At 40.7% G+C, this 14,487-nt stretch overlaps 1 protein-coding gene across 2 annotated transcripts in view; it reads left to right on the plus strand.

The window, feature by feature from the left end:
- FAM76A (family with sequence similarity 76 member A) overlaps nt 1-13,925 on the plus strand; it is a 34,897-nt gene extending 20,972 nt beyond the window's left edge. For both annotated transcript variants that reach the window (XM_018056841.1, XM_018056843.1), the window contains 3 exons: nt 7,418-7,553; nt 10,387-10,488; nt 11,638-13,925. In XM_018056841.1, coding sequence (XP_017912330.1) covers nt 7,418-7,553; nt 10,387-10,488; nt 11,638-11,724 — 325 coding nt within the window. In that variant the 3' untranslated portion in view covers nt 11,725-13,925. The remainder of the gene's footprint in view (nt 1-7,417; nt 7,554-10,386; nt 10,489-11,637) is intronic.

Below are 14,487 nucleotides of genomic sequence, written 5' to 3' on the forward strand. Positions count from 1 at the left end.
TTGTCTTCTCACATCTGCCAGGATGCATGATCCTGTAAAAACTTTTTCAGGGACTGAACCATTCTGAATGCCCTGCTTTATGAAGGCCTAAGCCAAGACCCACAGCCTTTAGACTCATCATTTCTGCTTTGTGCTGTTGATGATGTGCGCTATGTTTGAATGACCCGAAAAATCTCATTCATAGCCTTTAGTCTAACCAACAGGCCTTAAAGTTTGCCTTCTGTTAGGTCATTTTGTTTTTGAGATACTGCCACTGTTTTTGCCAACTATTGCTATGACTTCACCAAGCCAAAGACTTTAAACTGTCTGTTCAGTGTTTTATTGCATCTGGTTACCAGCCATGATTGTTTTCCTCGATTAGGATGCTGATCCTTAACTCAGACGCATGATCTTTCATAATGTCCTCTGGGAAAGATCTTTAAAAATAAATTTCTCTTTAAATATACATGATAATGTATATTTGAAAGCAACCTAATAATTTGAAAATTTGGAAAAAATTTCTCTGCAGCCACGAAAATTATTTTGATACATATGCAAGTTGCACTTGACTGTTGCTGCATTCCGGTCAGTTCAGTCACTCAGTCGTGTCCGACTCTTTGCAACCCCATGAACCGCAGCATGCCAGGCCTCCCTGTCCATCACCAACTCCCAGAGTTTACCCAAACTCATGTGCATCAAGTCGGTGATGCCATCCAGCCGTCTCATCCTCTGTCGTCCCCTTCTCCTCCTGCCCCCAATCCCTCCCAGCATCAGAGTCTTTTTCAGTGGGTCAACTCTACGTGAGGTGGCCAAAGTTTTGCAGTTTCACCCTCAGCATCAGTCCTTCCAGTGAACACCCAGGACTGGTCTCCTTTAGGATGGACTGGTTGGATCTCCTTGCAGTCCAAGGGACTCTCAAGAGTCTTCTCCAACACCACAGTTCAAAAGTATCAATTCTTTGGTGCTCAGCTTTCTTCACAGTCCAACTCTCACATCCATACATGACCACTGGAAAAACCATAGCCTTGATTAGATGAACCTTTGTTGGTAAAGTAATAGCTCTGCTTTTTAATATGCTATCCAGGTTGGTCTTAACTTTCCTTCCGAGGAGTAACTGTCTTTTAATTTCATGGCTGCAATCACCATCTGCAGTGATTTTGGAGCCCCCCAAAATAAAGTCTGACACTGTTTCTACTGTTTCCCCATCTATTTGCCATGAAGTGATGGGACCAGATGCCATGATCTTAGTTTTCTGAATGTTGAGCTTTAAGCCAACTTTTTCACTTTTCTCTTTCACTTTCATCAGGAGGCTTTTTGTTCCTGCATTAGCAATCTTAATCTATTTCACTTGTTTACATTTCTTTTAAAAGTTTATATACAAGGTAAATTACATTTTTTCTTCCCTTTTTACTAGGAGCTTCCCTAGTGGCTCAGAGGGTAAAACTTTTTCTTGCATTTCCTTCACTTGGGGAACATTCTGACAGGACTTGAAAAATATTTTTTTAATTATTTTTTTTTCTCTTTTGGCTGACCAGCAATCAAACCCACATCCCCTGCAATGGAAGCATGGAATCTTAACCGCAGGACCACTGAGGAGGTCCAAGACGTTTTTTGAACTGTCCTTTATGTTTTTTGGTTCTACCAGCTTACTGCTACCAGCCCATCTCCCTCCACCCTCATGCATGCGTGCTCACTCATGTAACCCTGTGGACCGCAGCCTGCCAAGCTCCTCTGTCCATGGACTTTTCCAGGCAAGAATACTGGAGTAGGTTGCCATTTCCTTCGCCATGAACAGTCCTTTTTTTAATATCATGGAAACCAAAAATTTTTTTTGCTGATTATCTATTTTGAATTCAGTTCTGGAGTAAATATTACCAATTTTGTTTCTTTACTATCTATTGTGACTCCCTCTCAGTTTTTAATCACAATCCACTTTTAAATTTATGCTTCTATTCTTTCATTTTTATCCTCTCCTGTCTTCAAAAGATTGTTCTCTTAACAGTTTTCCATTGACCATATACTATCATATTTCTTTGTGTTTTTTTTTTGGCCACACACATGACATGTGGGATCTTAGTTTCCTATTCAGGGATCAGACCCGAGAGCCCTGCAGTGGAAGTGCAGAATTGTAACCACTAGACTTTCAGGAAAGTCCTCTTTATTTATTTTTTAAATATTGAGGCATATTTGATTTATTTTTTCTCTTTTTCTTTATTTATTAGCCTTCCGTATCATACAGAGAGAACCCATTACTTTATAGAGTTAAAAAAAATTTTTTTTCTCATGGTTTTATACTTAGAAAATGCCTTAGTCTTTTTTAGTATCCTATAAAATTCACAGCTTCCATCTCAATATTTTATAGTTTTTCAAAATTATAACAAAAATCCTTCAATCTGAAGAAAATCCAAGTTCATTCCTAGCTTTCCTTCCCTGAGAAATGCACTTTTTAATCTTTTTTGTTTATTGTTTGATGGGCAATGAACAGTGAGCGACCTCCAGGCACACCTTGTGGTTTATTGTTTCTAAAAGACATTCTTTTCCTTTCCTTATCATTTTATTGTGTTCTTCCTCTAAAATATACCTGAAAGATTAGACTTAATTCTTTGTGGCCTTTGAGGACAGATCCAGGACCAGTGGATGAGACTGACAGGTAGATTTTGGCTCAACCTGAGAAAAGATGTTTTTGGAAACATTCCAAAAACTATTAAGTTTTTGGAAAAGACAGTTCAGTTCAGTCGCTCAGTCGTGTCCAACTCTTTGTGACCGCATGAATCACAGCACGCCAGGCCTCCCTGTCCATCCCCATCTCCCGGAGTTCACTCAGACTCACGTCCATCGAGTCTGTGATGCCATCCAGCCATCTCATCCTCGGTCATCCCCTTCTCCTCCTGCCCCCAATCCCTCCCAGCATCAGAGTCTTTTCCAATGAGTCAGCTCTTTGCATGAGGTGGCCAAAGTACTGGAGCTTCATCTTCAGCATCATTCCTTCCAAAGAAATCCCAGGGTTGATCTCCTTCAGAATGGACTGGTTGGATCTCCTTGCAGTCCAAGGGACTCTCAAGAGTCTTCTCCAACACCACAGTTCAAAAGCATCAACTCTTTGGCGCTCAACCTTCTTCACAGTCCAACTCTCACATCCATACATGACCACAGGAAAAACCATAGCCTTGACTAGACAGACCTTAGTCGGCAAAGTAATGTCTCTGCTTTTGAATATACTGTCTAGGTTGGTCATAACTTTTCTTCCAAGGAGTAAGCGTCTTTTAATTTCATGGCTGCAGTCACCATCTGCAGTGATTTTGGAGCCCCCCAAAATAAAGTCTGACACTGTTTCTACTGTTTCCCTATCTATTTCCCATGAAGTGATGGGACCAGATGCCATGATCTTTGTTTTCTGAATGTTGAGCTTCCTGGATAAATAGCAAGTTCCCTGTCTTTGGTGGTGTTTAGAGAGAGATTAGATCTGATTTTCTGCCTTAGTAACCTAGCCATCTTTTTTCATTTTGATTCCCAGCGATTCTTATTCATCAGGAGTTACAGAGTTAGACAGTACAGTCCCTAACACAGGAAAGACACATTGTCAGCAATTTATTGGTATGGGAAGAGTCTTCCCTCAAGAAGCAGGTAGAGTCAAAGCAATCTTGAGAATGAAGAACAAAGCTGAAAGTGTCATGCTTTCTGATGCAAACTGTACTACAAAGCTGCAGTAGTCAACAGTATGGGGTTAGGGCCTTCCCTGGTGGAGCAGTATTTAAAAATCTGTCTTCCAATGCAGCGGACATGAATTCAGTCCCTGGCTGAGGAATTAAGATCCCACATGCTGCTGGGCTACTGAGCCCACGCACTGCAACTAGAGAACCTATGTGCCATAATGAAGAGCCTGCACTCCACAGTGAAAGACCCCATGTGCCACAGCTAGGACCCGACTCAGCCAAAAACAAAACAAGAAGACCAGTGTGGTGCTGGCACAGAGACAGACACAGAGACTGATGGAAGGGAATAAACAGCCCGGAAGCAAATCCACATTTATATGGGCAGTCACTCTACAACAGAGGAGGCAAGAGTGTACAGTGGGGAAAAGACAGCCCCTTCACTGAATGGTGTTGGAAAACTAGACAGCTACATGCAAAAGAATCAAACTGGACTACTCTCTCACACTGCTGACAAAAATAACTCCAAGTAGGCTAAAGACGTAAATGTAAGACCTGTGAAAGCATTAAATTCCTAGAAGAAAACATCGGCTCTTTGACATTGGTCTTAGCAGTTTTTTTTGGATATGTATCCTCAGGGTATATAGTCCTGTTTGTTTACTTTTGCTTTTACAAAGGACTATATCAAACTCAAAAGCCTTTGCACAATGAAGGAAATGATCCACAAGATGAAAAGGCAACCCACTGAATGGGAGGAGATATTTGCAAATTATATATCCAATACCGGGTTAATATCCAAAATCTACAAAAAACTCACATATTTTAACATAAAAAAAAAAAGAAACAGTTCTATTTCAAAATGGGCAGAGGACCTGAATAGACATTTTCCCTGAAGAAAACATACAGATGGCCTATGGTAATGCTAAGTCACTTCAGTCATGTCCGACTCTGTGCGACCCCATAGACGGCAGCCCACCAGGGTCCCCCATTCCTGGGATTCTCCAGGCAAGAATACTGGAGTGGGTTGCCATTTCCTTCTCCAATGCATAAAAGTGAAAAGTGAAAGTGAAGTGAAGTTGCTCAGTCATGTCCAACTCTTAGTGACCCCATGGACAGCAGCCTACCAGGCTCCTCCATCCATGGGATTTTCCAGGCAAGAGTACTGGAGTGGGGTGCCATTGTCTTCTCTGGATGGCCTATAGTCACCTGAAAAGATGCTCAATATCGCTAATTATCAGGGAGATGCAAATCAAAATGGCAGTGAGCTACTGCCTCACAATCAGAATGGCTATCGGATAAATGTTGGCGAGGATGTGGAGACAATAGCACCCTTGTGCTCTCTTGGTAGGACTGTAAGTTGGTGAAGCTACTAGTATGGAGGTACCTTAAAAAATTAAAAATAGAATTGCCATATACTCCAGCAATTTCACTTCTAGTTATTTATCCAAAGAAAACAGAAACACTATTTGAAAAAGATATATACATCCCAGTGTTCACTGTAGCTTTAGTTACAAGAGCCAAGATAATGAAAGCAACCTAAGTGACTGTTGATAGACAAATGGCTAAAAAAGCTGTGGCGTGTGTGTGTGTACACAAACAATGAAATATTACTCAGTCATAAAAAACAAAATCTTGTTATTTGCAACAACCTGGATTAACCTAGAGGCTATTATGCTAAGTGAAATAAGTTGGAGAAAGACCAATACTGCGTGATCTCACATATATGTCAGTCTAATATACAAAGCAAAATGAAACATTGGTGCAGAGAACAAACAGGTAGTTACCAGAAGGTTGGGTGTGGGGGGATAGGCAAAACAGGTGAAGGAGATTAAGAGCTATAGACGTCCAGTTATGTAATCAGTAAGTCATGGGGATGTAACATACTACATAAAGAATAGTCAATAATAATTTTATATGGGCGGACGTTTACTAGACTTAGAGTGATTGTGATATATGCAAATGTCAAATTATGTATAAAACTAACATAATATTTTATGTCAATTATATTTCAGTTTAAAAAGCAGGTGGAGCATATTAGCCCATTACTCCATTTCATTTGTCACTCTGGTCATGGGTTTAAATAGATTCTGTTGGGTTGAGGGAAGACAGTCCCTCGGCAAGTTTGAAAACTGGTGGAGACCGTGATGGATCCTTTTAATATTTTCTCCTGCATGCCTTGTTTTATTATTTTACATGTTGTTTTTGTTACCCAGTAATTCTGCATATTTATTAGTTAGCAAAGCAGTGATCCATTGTTCCTCTGACATCCTTCTCATATGTTTTGTGTAGACTGAGGGCAGAATATTTTTATCAATGGACTGTCTTCCCATTCCTGCCATAGAAACACTTAACTTGGTAACTATAAGGAGGTTTGTCCAGCAGTTCCCCATGTTATTTGGAGTTTCTACCTGTGTAGAAAATTGATGGTTATTAGATGTTGTTCAAGGTGTAGGAAAGATCCAACAGCAAGGGGGATCTGGAGTAGTTGCTATATTGATACAGGGTGTTGGGAATCAGTATTGCAGTTTTCTAGGAAAAACCGGTTTGTGTTTTACTTTACAGGTTGCCCTGTGAAAAGTAAAGAGTTTCCTTTGGGTAGGTCTCTAGAGAAGGGTAGGACTGAACTCTCTTGGCAGTGATTTCTTAACTTGTATGGGTCTAAGACACCTCTGACCAGACTAAGGAGAGCCTTGGATCCCCATCCTAGAAACCACCCTGTTGTATGTATACATAAAATTGGATATACAATCTCAGGGGCTTACAACTTCCCTGAAACTTTCCTGGTTAAGGCACTCGACTAAAAGGACAGAGTTCACCTGGCACTTTGACAAAATGTAGTGCTCAGAGACCATCACAGGGAGGACTCTGTTGAAGACCCAGGTTGTGATATTATTTTGCAGTTTGCCACCTTTTTGTTCCTTTCCTAACTAAATATCACAGAATTCTTGATACTGTAAGTGACAGTGCACAGGCCAGTTGTAGTAGGGGAAGTTGGCTTCTTTGCTGTTAATTTCATCTTCTTTCTTTTATCACTTTTTAAAAAGATTGTACCTGAGGTGGAAAGCAATAGCTTCTCCCCAGCTGTACCACAGCATGGGCTTTGGAGCAGAAAACAAAGAGTCAAAATCTGTATGGGGATCTTTAAATAAAAATGCATGAAATTACAATTTATCCAGATTCTAGGGAAATTATCTAATCACAAAAAATTATAACTCTCACCTACAATAACTAGGGATCTTCAATGAACCTGAAACAAAATATCTTTGGCTCTTATGAGGTGGCATTTATTTTAGTCCCGAATGTGAGCAAAGATGGGCTTTCCAGGTGGCACTAGTGGTAAAGAGCCCACTTGCCAGTGCAGGAGATGTAGGAGACAGGGGTTCGATCCCTGGGTTGGGAAGATCCCCTGGAGGAGGGCATGGCCACACGCTCCGATAGTCTTGCCTGGAGAATCCCCATGGATGGGAACTTGACAGTCTACAGTCCATAGGGTCGCAGAGTCGGACACGACTGAAGTGGCTTAGCACGCATGCACAGCATGCTTGTGAGCAAAGATGCTGCAGGAATGCTGCAGGCTGTGGCTTTGGTTGGTATAGTTATCTGATGGCCACCTTGCTTGTGCAGTTTAGCAAATACTCTCAGATCGGGCGTGTATTGTGCTTGATGGCTGGGGTTCAACTAGTTGCTTCTGCTCTTGAAGTTGCAGTCAAGTGGCCTGTAATGTGACCTCAGGTAGAAAAAAGTTTATGCATCCAACTGATATTTTCCCCCTCCATTTTCCCCCTCAGCTTTTCCCCAGATCTGGCTCTGGACTCACCAGGCACTGACCACTTTGTCATCATTGCTCAACTGAAGGAGGAAGTGGCCACTCTGAAGAAGATGCTGCATCAAAAGGATCAAATGATTTTAGAGAAAGAGAAGAAGGTACTGCTTAGTTAGCGCTTCTAAGGTCAGAGTGAGGCAAGCGGGTAAGATATGTGGTATAGGGCACGATGCTAGCTGTTTAATGGATGTTTGTTGGATACATACCACTGAAGCTCTGAGAGATATCCAGTGGCAAGGTTGGGATGTCCTAGGGAGCAGCTTGCTGTCTGTCAGGATCGTGACATGGCATTACTGTTGTCAGTCCCCTTCCGTCAAGTGGTTTAGAGGGTTGATTTTTCTTTCTTTCATTTGGAAGAAGCTTGCACTTCTAAGGGAAGACTGAAGTTCACTAAGCTTGCAGAGATGATGTGTAAAACCACAGTGTCCACCTCTTATTTCATAGTGGGGCATATAGCAGAGTGCTACTCTTCTCAGCGTAAGCTGTTCAGGGAGCTTGTAATCAGAGGGTGCTGAGTGAGCCTAGAGTTGGGACAAGAGGAAGTAGTTACATAGTTGGAATTTTTAATGCTCTCAGGCTAAGGGAACCTGATGCCTCCATCTCTATTATTGGGATGGCTGTGTCTAGGGGACAGTAGTACTCAAAATATGTAGACCAAGTCTGCCTCGTCCCCGGACAATATTGTGGTAGGCCTTCCTGTAGTCACTACATCACTTTGTTTCCATTGGTGACAGCTCCCTTCCTGAGTGACCTATTCTCTAAGCTCGTTATTTTCTTCAGTGAAGTCTTATTCTGGTCTAAGAATCATATTCCCCTCTTTAGGGGAATTTTTTTATGTCCTTTTTCTGATTCATTCTATTATTTCTTACTTTCAGATTCTTAGAGAATGTCTCGTTTTTACCTTATTATTCTAATAACTAATAATAATAGTTAACTTTTATTGGATGCTTTGGCCTGCTATGCACAAAACTGGGGTTCGGTTCCTATGTCAGGAAGATCCCCTGGAGAAGGGAATGGCAACCTACTTCAGTATTCTTGCCTGGAGAATCCCATGGACAGAAGAGTACAGGGGGTTGTAAAGACTCGGACACGACTGAGCGACTAACACACCTCTATCTGCTTATCCCTATTCTAAGTGCTTTATATGTACTAACTCATTTATCCCCATATCACTTTGAGGTAGGAATTGTTATCATCATTCATAGATAACAGTGCCTTCAATATTTTTCCCCTTAGGGTTCCTTCCTCTAGCTCTGTTTTCTCCCCGAGGCTGAATGTTGTTTTGCACTGTGTTCGGAATGCTATGATGAGTGCTAACAAAGACATTTATGTTAAAACATTTTTTTAACTTATTTTTGGTTGCACTGGGTCTTTGGTGTGGTGCGTGGGCTTTTTGTCATTCTGGTGGCTTCTCTTGTTGCAGAGTGCGTCTATAGGTACTGGGCTTCAGTAGTTGCGGCACACGAGCTCAGTAGTTACTGCCCGTGGACTCAGAAGCTAGGGTGGTAGGGCTTAGTTTCTCCACGACATGTGTAATCTTCCCGGATCAGGGATCGAACCAGTGTCCCCTGCGTTAGCAGGCAGATTCGCATCTACTGGGCCACCAAGGAAGTCCTGCAATGTTAAAATCTTTATGTGCATTCTTTGTATCTGATTCCTGCCTCATCTTATAGATGAGGAAATGGACTGAAAGGGATTAAACGACCCATCCAAATCACACAGCTGGTGAAAGGCAGAACAGAGGAATGAACCCAAATCTTTCTGACCCTCCTGTTCTTTCTACTGAGCTGCATTTCTACTCTGCCAGTAAGGTAGAAGTTCGTGGGAAGAGACCAGTATTCTTTTCAGTTTACTACATGACTGTCAGATGAAAGCAGACCCAAGAATATTTTCTTTATGAACTAGATCAGAATGGCACATTAAAGAAAGGATTTTTGCAAAATAGAGACAAAATGAATACTCGTCTCTAGTGCTTTGCAGTCACAAGATCTTAATTCCCTTACCTACAGCAGTGAAAGCACCGAGTTCTAACCACTGGATCTCCAGGGAATTCCTGCAAAGTTAGGGTTTTAAAAGGAGCAAAAACAAATAGTAGATTGTTTCCCATAACTTTCAGGATCAAGATCACATTCCTTGGCTAGAACACAGGCTCTTCCGCATCATGCCTTCCTATCTGTGGCCTCATCTCCCGACACACTCATCAGTCATCTGAATAAGTTCTCCATTATCTTGCACTCTGCTTGTGCCCATACTGTTCCCTTTGCTTGGATGCCCTTTTCTGTGCCTCATGTGCTAGTTGCTACTTGTATCTCAAAACTTAGCTCACACCTCATTTCTCTGATTTAATACCTCTTGTCTGTGCTCCTTAAATAGCATAGTCAATAGAAGAAGGCTTGGAGTTTGAATTCTGACTCTGCTACTTGCTAACCACTTTGCTTAATCCTTTCTAAGCCTTGATGTTCCCATCTATAAAATGGGAAGAATAATGTTACTATCCCACAGGTTATCATAGGATTGGATAAAATAATATAATCAAACAGTTTGCCTGGAACAGGGCAAAAATTCAGTAAATGACAGCAGCTGTTATTTTCATGGCTTCTCTCAAACTATCAGTCATATTTGTTATAATCATTGATTTACTTGGAGTTGACAGTTTGAAAGATTATTGCCTATACCGAGTACATGAAATATCTAAAACCTTCTAGCAAATGGTCAGTAGCAGACATGCTAATGCAGAATTTTATATAATTTTCAGGAAATCAATAGAAAAAAATAGGATACAAAGCCACAGTTCCCTGGCTTTGATTTAGGTATGGCTCTTTAGGAGAGCCCTGGGTTTCATTAATTTAGGGGACTATTTAGCTCTCTGGTACCAAAACATTTTTCATTGCACAGAAATTTCTTCTGGTCACTCTGCCTTTTTTTCCCCCTCAGATCACAGAGTTGAAGGCTGATTTTCAATACCAAGAATCTCAGATGAGAGCCAAAATGAACCAGATGGAGAAAACCCACAAAGAAGTCACAGAACAATTGCAGGTAACTCTGTTTATTTAATATGGTAACTCTGGTGTATTTCAGTTCAGTTCAGTCGCTCAGTCGTGTCCGACTCTTTGCGACCCCATGAATCGCAGCACACCAGGCCTCCCTGTTCATCACCAATTCCCGGGGTTCACTCAGACTCACGTCCATCGAGTTGGTGATGCCATCCAGCCATCTCATCCTCTGTCGTCCCCTTCTCCTCCTGCCCCCAATCCCTCCCAGCATCAGTCTTTTCCAGTGAGTCAACTCTTCACATAAGGTGGCTAAAGTACTGGAGCTTCAGCTTTAGCATCATTCCTTCCAAAGAAATCCCAGGGTTGATCTCCTTCAGAATGGACTGGTTGGATCTGCTTGCAGTCCAAGGGACTCTCAAGAGTCTTCTCCAACACCACAGTTCAAAAGCATCAATTCTTCGGTGCTCAGCTTTCTTCACAGTCCAACTCTCACATCCATACATGACTACTGGAAAAACCATAGCCTTGACTAGACGGACCTTAGTCGGCAAAGTAATGTCTCTGCTTTTGAATATGCTGTCTAGGTTGGTCATAACTTTCCTTCCAAGGAGTAAGTGTCTTTTAATTTCATGGCTGCAATCACCGTCTGCAGTGATTCTGGAGCCCCAAAAAATAAAGTCTGACCCTGTTTCCACTGTTTGCCCATCTTGATATTTTAAGTGATCTTCTCTTAGATTTCTTTTTTCCTCAGAAATTTGACATGTCAGTTAACATTAAATCACCTTATAGATGACTTTTATTATTTTCTCTTGAATGTGTTCTAATCTTTTTACGTCAAAAAACAGTGGAATTAATAAAAGTGTTCTTTGATTTTTGGATAAACCAGATGTGATTCCAGATGTCTAAATTGTAAATTCTGTTTATCTAGCCCACTAAGGCACTCCATGGTTTGTTTGTGTTGCATAGAGCATCCGTTTATAATAGTGGATCCCAGGAGATGCAAGTACTCTGATTAACTTCCAGCAAATACTTTCTTCCCTCTCAACCAAACCCTAGAGCTTTTCTATTGTTTTCTGCCTCTAGAATTTGTTCACCTCTTCCTGACCTCTACATTGTTTCCCTTAGCATCTGCATGAAAAACATCCTATCCTGCTAAAACTTCCTTTGCCCACTGATTTTTATTTTTTTTAAGGCCAAAAACCGGGAGCTCCTGAAGCAGGCAGCTGCCTTGTCCAAGAGCAAGAAGTCAGAGAAGTCAGGAGCTATAACCTCTCCATGAGAGACCACAGGAACGCTCCCGGCAACAGCAAATGGATTCCTCGGTTAGGGTGGCAACCTGGCTGTTCTCTAGGAATTGCAAGCTTCCTTAAGAAATCTCTATATTATTACAGTTATCTTTCTTTGTGTGACTGCGTTAGGCTGAATGGAAACACCTGGTTTGTGCTGTGTTATGACTGCATGCTTGAATGTTTGGGGTTTCAAGCTCCCCTCTCTTTCTCTCTCTTACTCTCTCACTCCCACTCCCCTCTCTCCACTCTACCCCCAGCCCTTCTCTCAGTACTATTGTCTCTCTTTTGCTACTTTTTTTTTTTCCTTTTTGTGGTGGTCACTGCTCAGTGTTATGTGCAGAATGATTTTTTTTTTTTGGTCCATCACTGCATCCTGCCATACCCATGAGCAAGCAATTTGGCATTAATTACATATCACTGCCACCCTCTGAACTTTGAAAACTGCCACCTTAAGACTTGGTACAATGGAAGAGACTTTTTCTCTCCAATAAACCTTTTGCTTCAGGGTATACCCTTGGGTTTTTTTCCAGGTATATTATGTATGAACTTTGTACTATGTATAGCCAGAGTTTTATTTATTTTTTAAAAAAAGAAACTTTTTCTTGATAAAGGAATAATGGTAGCCTAGCTTGTTCTTCTTGTAAAAGTGATGCTTCTTTTTTAAAAAAAAGTACTACTCTCTAGCTTTTAGTGAAAGAATCAGATCTTTTCTTTCTTGTTACCTTGGAGTCTTAAAAACTGATTGCTAAGGTGAAACAATTCAATATATAAGTATGGAGTTAAGTGCCTTTTGGAGGGTTTCTTGGAAGAGCATGTAAGAAGATGCTTAAGGGAGGTAGCAAAGATTTGGAGAGTCTGTCTTTCTAAGTAAGGGCAGAAAGAAAGGTTGTCCAGGTTGTACTGGACACTTCCCTCTCCCTCTCCTTCCTTGATTGTTTTATGTGACTGATTTTAACTTCTCACACTGCCACCTCTTTTTAAACAAAAAAAACACTCTTATATCAGCTGTCATACTGGGCCATTGTCGGATAGCTTTTTTTTAAATGATTAAAAATGGGATAAGATTTGGACTACAGAGCATTTTGGAAGTTCGTATGAGCTGCTCAAGTACGGACTCTGAGTGTGACTGGGAGAATGATGTCCCTGTATGCACGGTCTCCCCTCTTCCTCACCCACTGCCGCCTGCACACTCCCTGCTTTTAATGGAAATGTGTTGCAAGCAGGTGCTTCTCAAAAGCAGCTTGGCCCCAACCTGAATTGTGTCCTGTTTTCCCTTCTTGACCCAGCAGGCACATGGATTTACTTTTCATGTGAGAGGGTAGATTTGCATTTCTAGCCATACTCTCAGGTCCTCTGTGATGTTTGTGAAAGTTAGAGATGTGTGGTGTGCCATGAAACAGTAAAACCAGCTACTTTGGAATCCTTTAACGCAGGGGTCGATACTGGAGTTAGAGGTTATCATAAGGGCAGATGACATTTGTACCTCAGACTACCAGAAGTGTAGCAGTAAGTTTAACTTACTAGGCATTTCCCAGGAGCAAAGGCTTCTAATTGGTGAACATTCTCACGAGTGGAGCCATGCACTTAATTGGACAGAGACGTGGAAATGAGTGGCTTCCTTCAGATAAGAGGAACAATGGATCATGTTGCTTATCACTCTGGTAGGGGATGTAATTTTCTCTTCTAAGCAAGGGAATGGCAGTGCTAAATAGTTTTGTAACTTTTTGAATGAGAAAATTTTAGGTAAAGACAAACTGTCAGATAATATTTTTCAGATGCATTTACATTGACTATGGGGAAAAGATTGTGAAAAAAGTTGCAGTCATGGTTTTTTTTTTTTTAATTTTAAAGACTTGAGAAATTCTGTTACCTGAAGTGACAATGTAAAAACATATTTAGTTTTATACTAAATCTTTTTTTAAGGTCTTGGCATTTAATATAAAGCAAATCCATACATTTTCTAACTTTCCACGAGTTCCAAAAAGAGAAGGAAGAAACCTCAGTCTTGAAATTTTGGTTTTTAAAAATCATGATACTGTTTTACCATAAAATTGAGTAGCTAACTTTTGGTAACACCTTTTGTTTATTTGTATGTTTGTAATAATGGACATTTTAAAACACAGGAATGTTTTGGTTTGTACAGACTTTGAAAAATGTGTGTTAATAAAAATTCATATGGACTCAAGTATAATTATTGCTTTCTTTGTTTTTTCATTTATTTCTTGCTGGTTCACCAATAGACATATTCCATAATCCCCTTCAACCTAGAAAAGAGTCAGTTTGTCTTGCTTGTAGACTTTAAACAATTAAAAGCCTAATGGCGCTAATAGGGAGTTTTATGTCCATCAGAGAACAAATTGATTTCTTTCTTCTGTGATTATATTTATTCAATTCAGTTGCTTGCTTGTAAGTTCTGGTGGGCACTGAATATACAGCAGGGAAGACAATTGACAAACTTACTCTCCTCATGAGACCCCCATTTAATAGAATATTGGACAATGCCATTGTTCCTTGATTTTATATTTACCATTATTATTCACAATATGGGATGGACCTTCATATGGTATGAATGAAAGGTTTTTTTTTTTCTTTATTTTTATTATTTTTAATTTTTTTTATTTTTTAAATTTTAAAATCTTTAATTCTTACATGCGTTCCCAAACATGAACCCCCCTCCCACCTCCCTCCCCACAACATCTCTCTGGGTCATCCCCATGCACCAGCCCCAAGCAAGCTGCACCCTACATCAGACA

This window comes from Capra hircus, chromosome 2 (genome assembly GCF_001704415.2).
Source record: "Capra hircus breed San Clemente chromosome 2, ASM170441v1, whole genome shotgun sequence".
Classification (NCBI taxonomy): Eukaryota; Metazoa; Chordata; class Mammalia; order Artiodactyla; family Bovidae; genus Capra; species Capra hircus.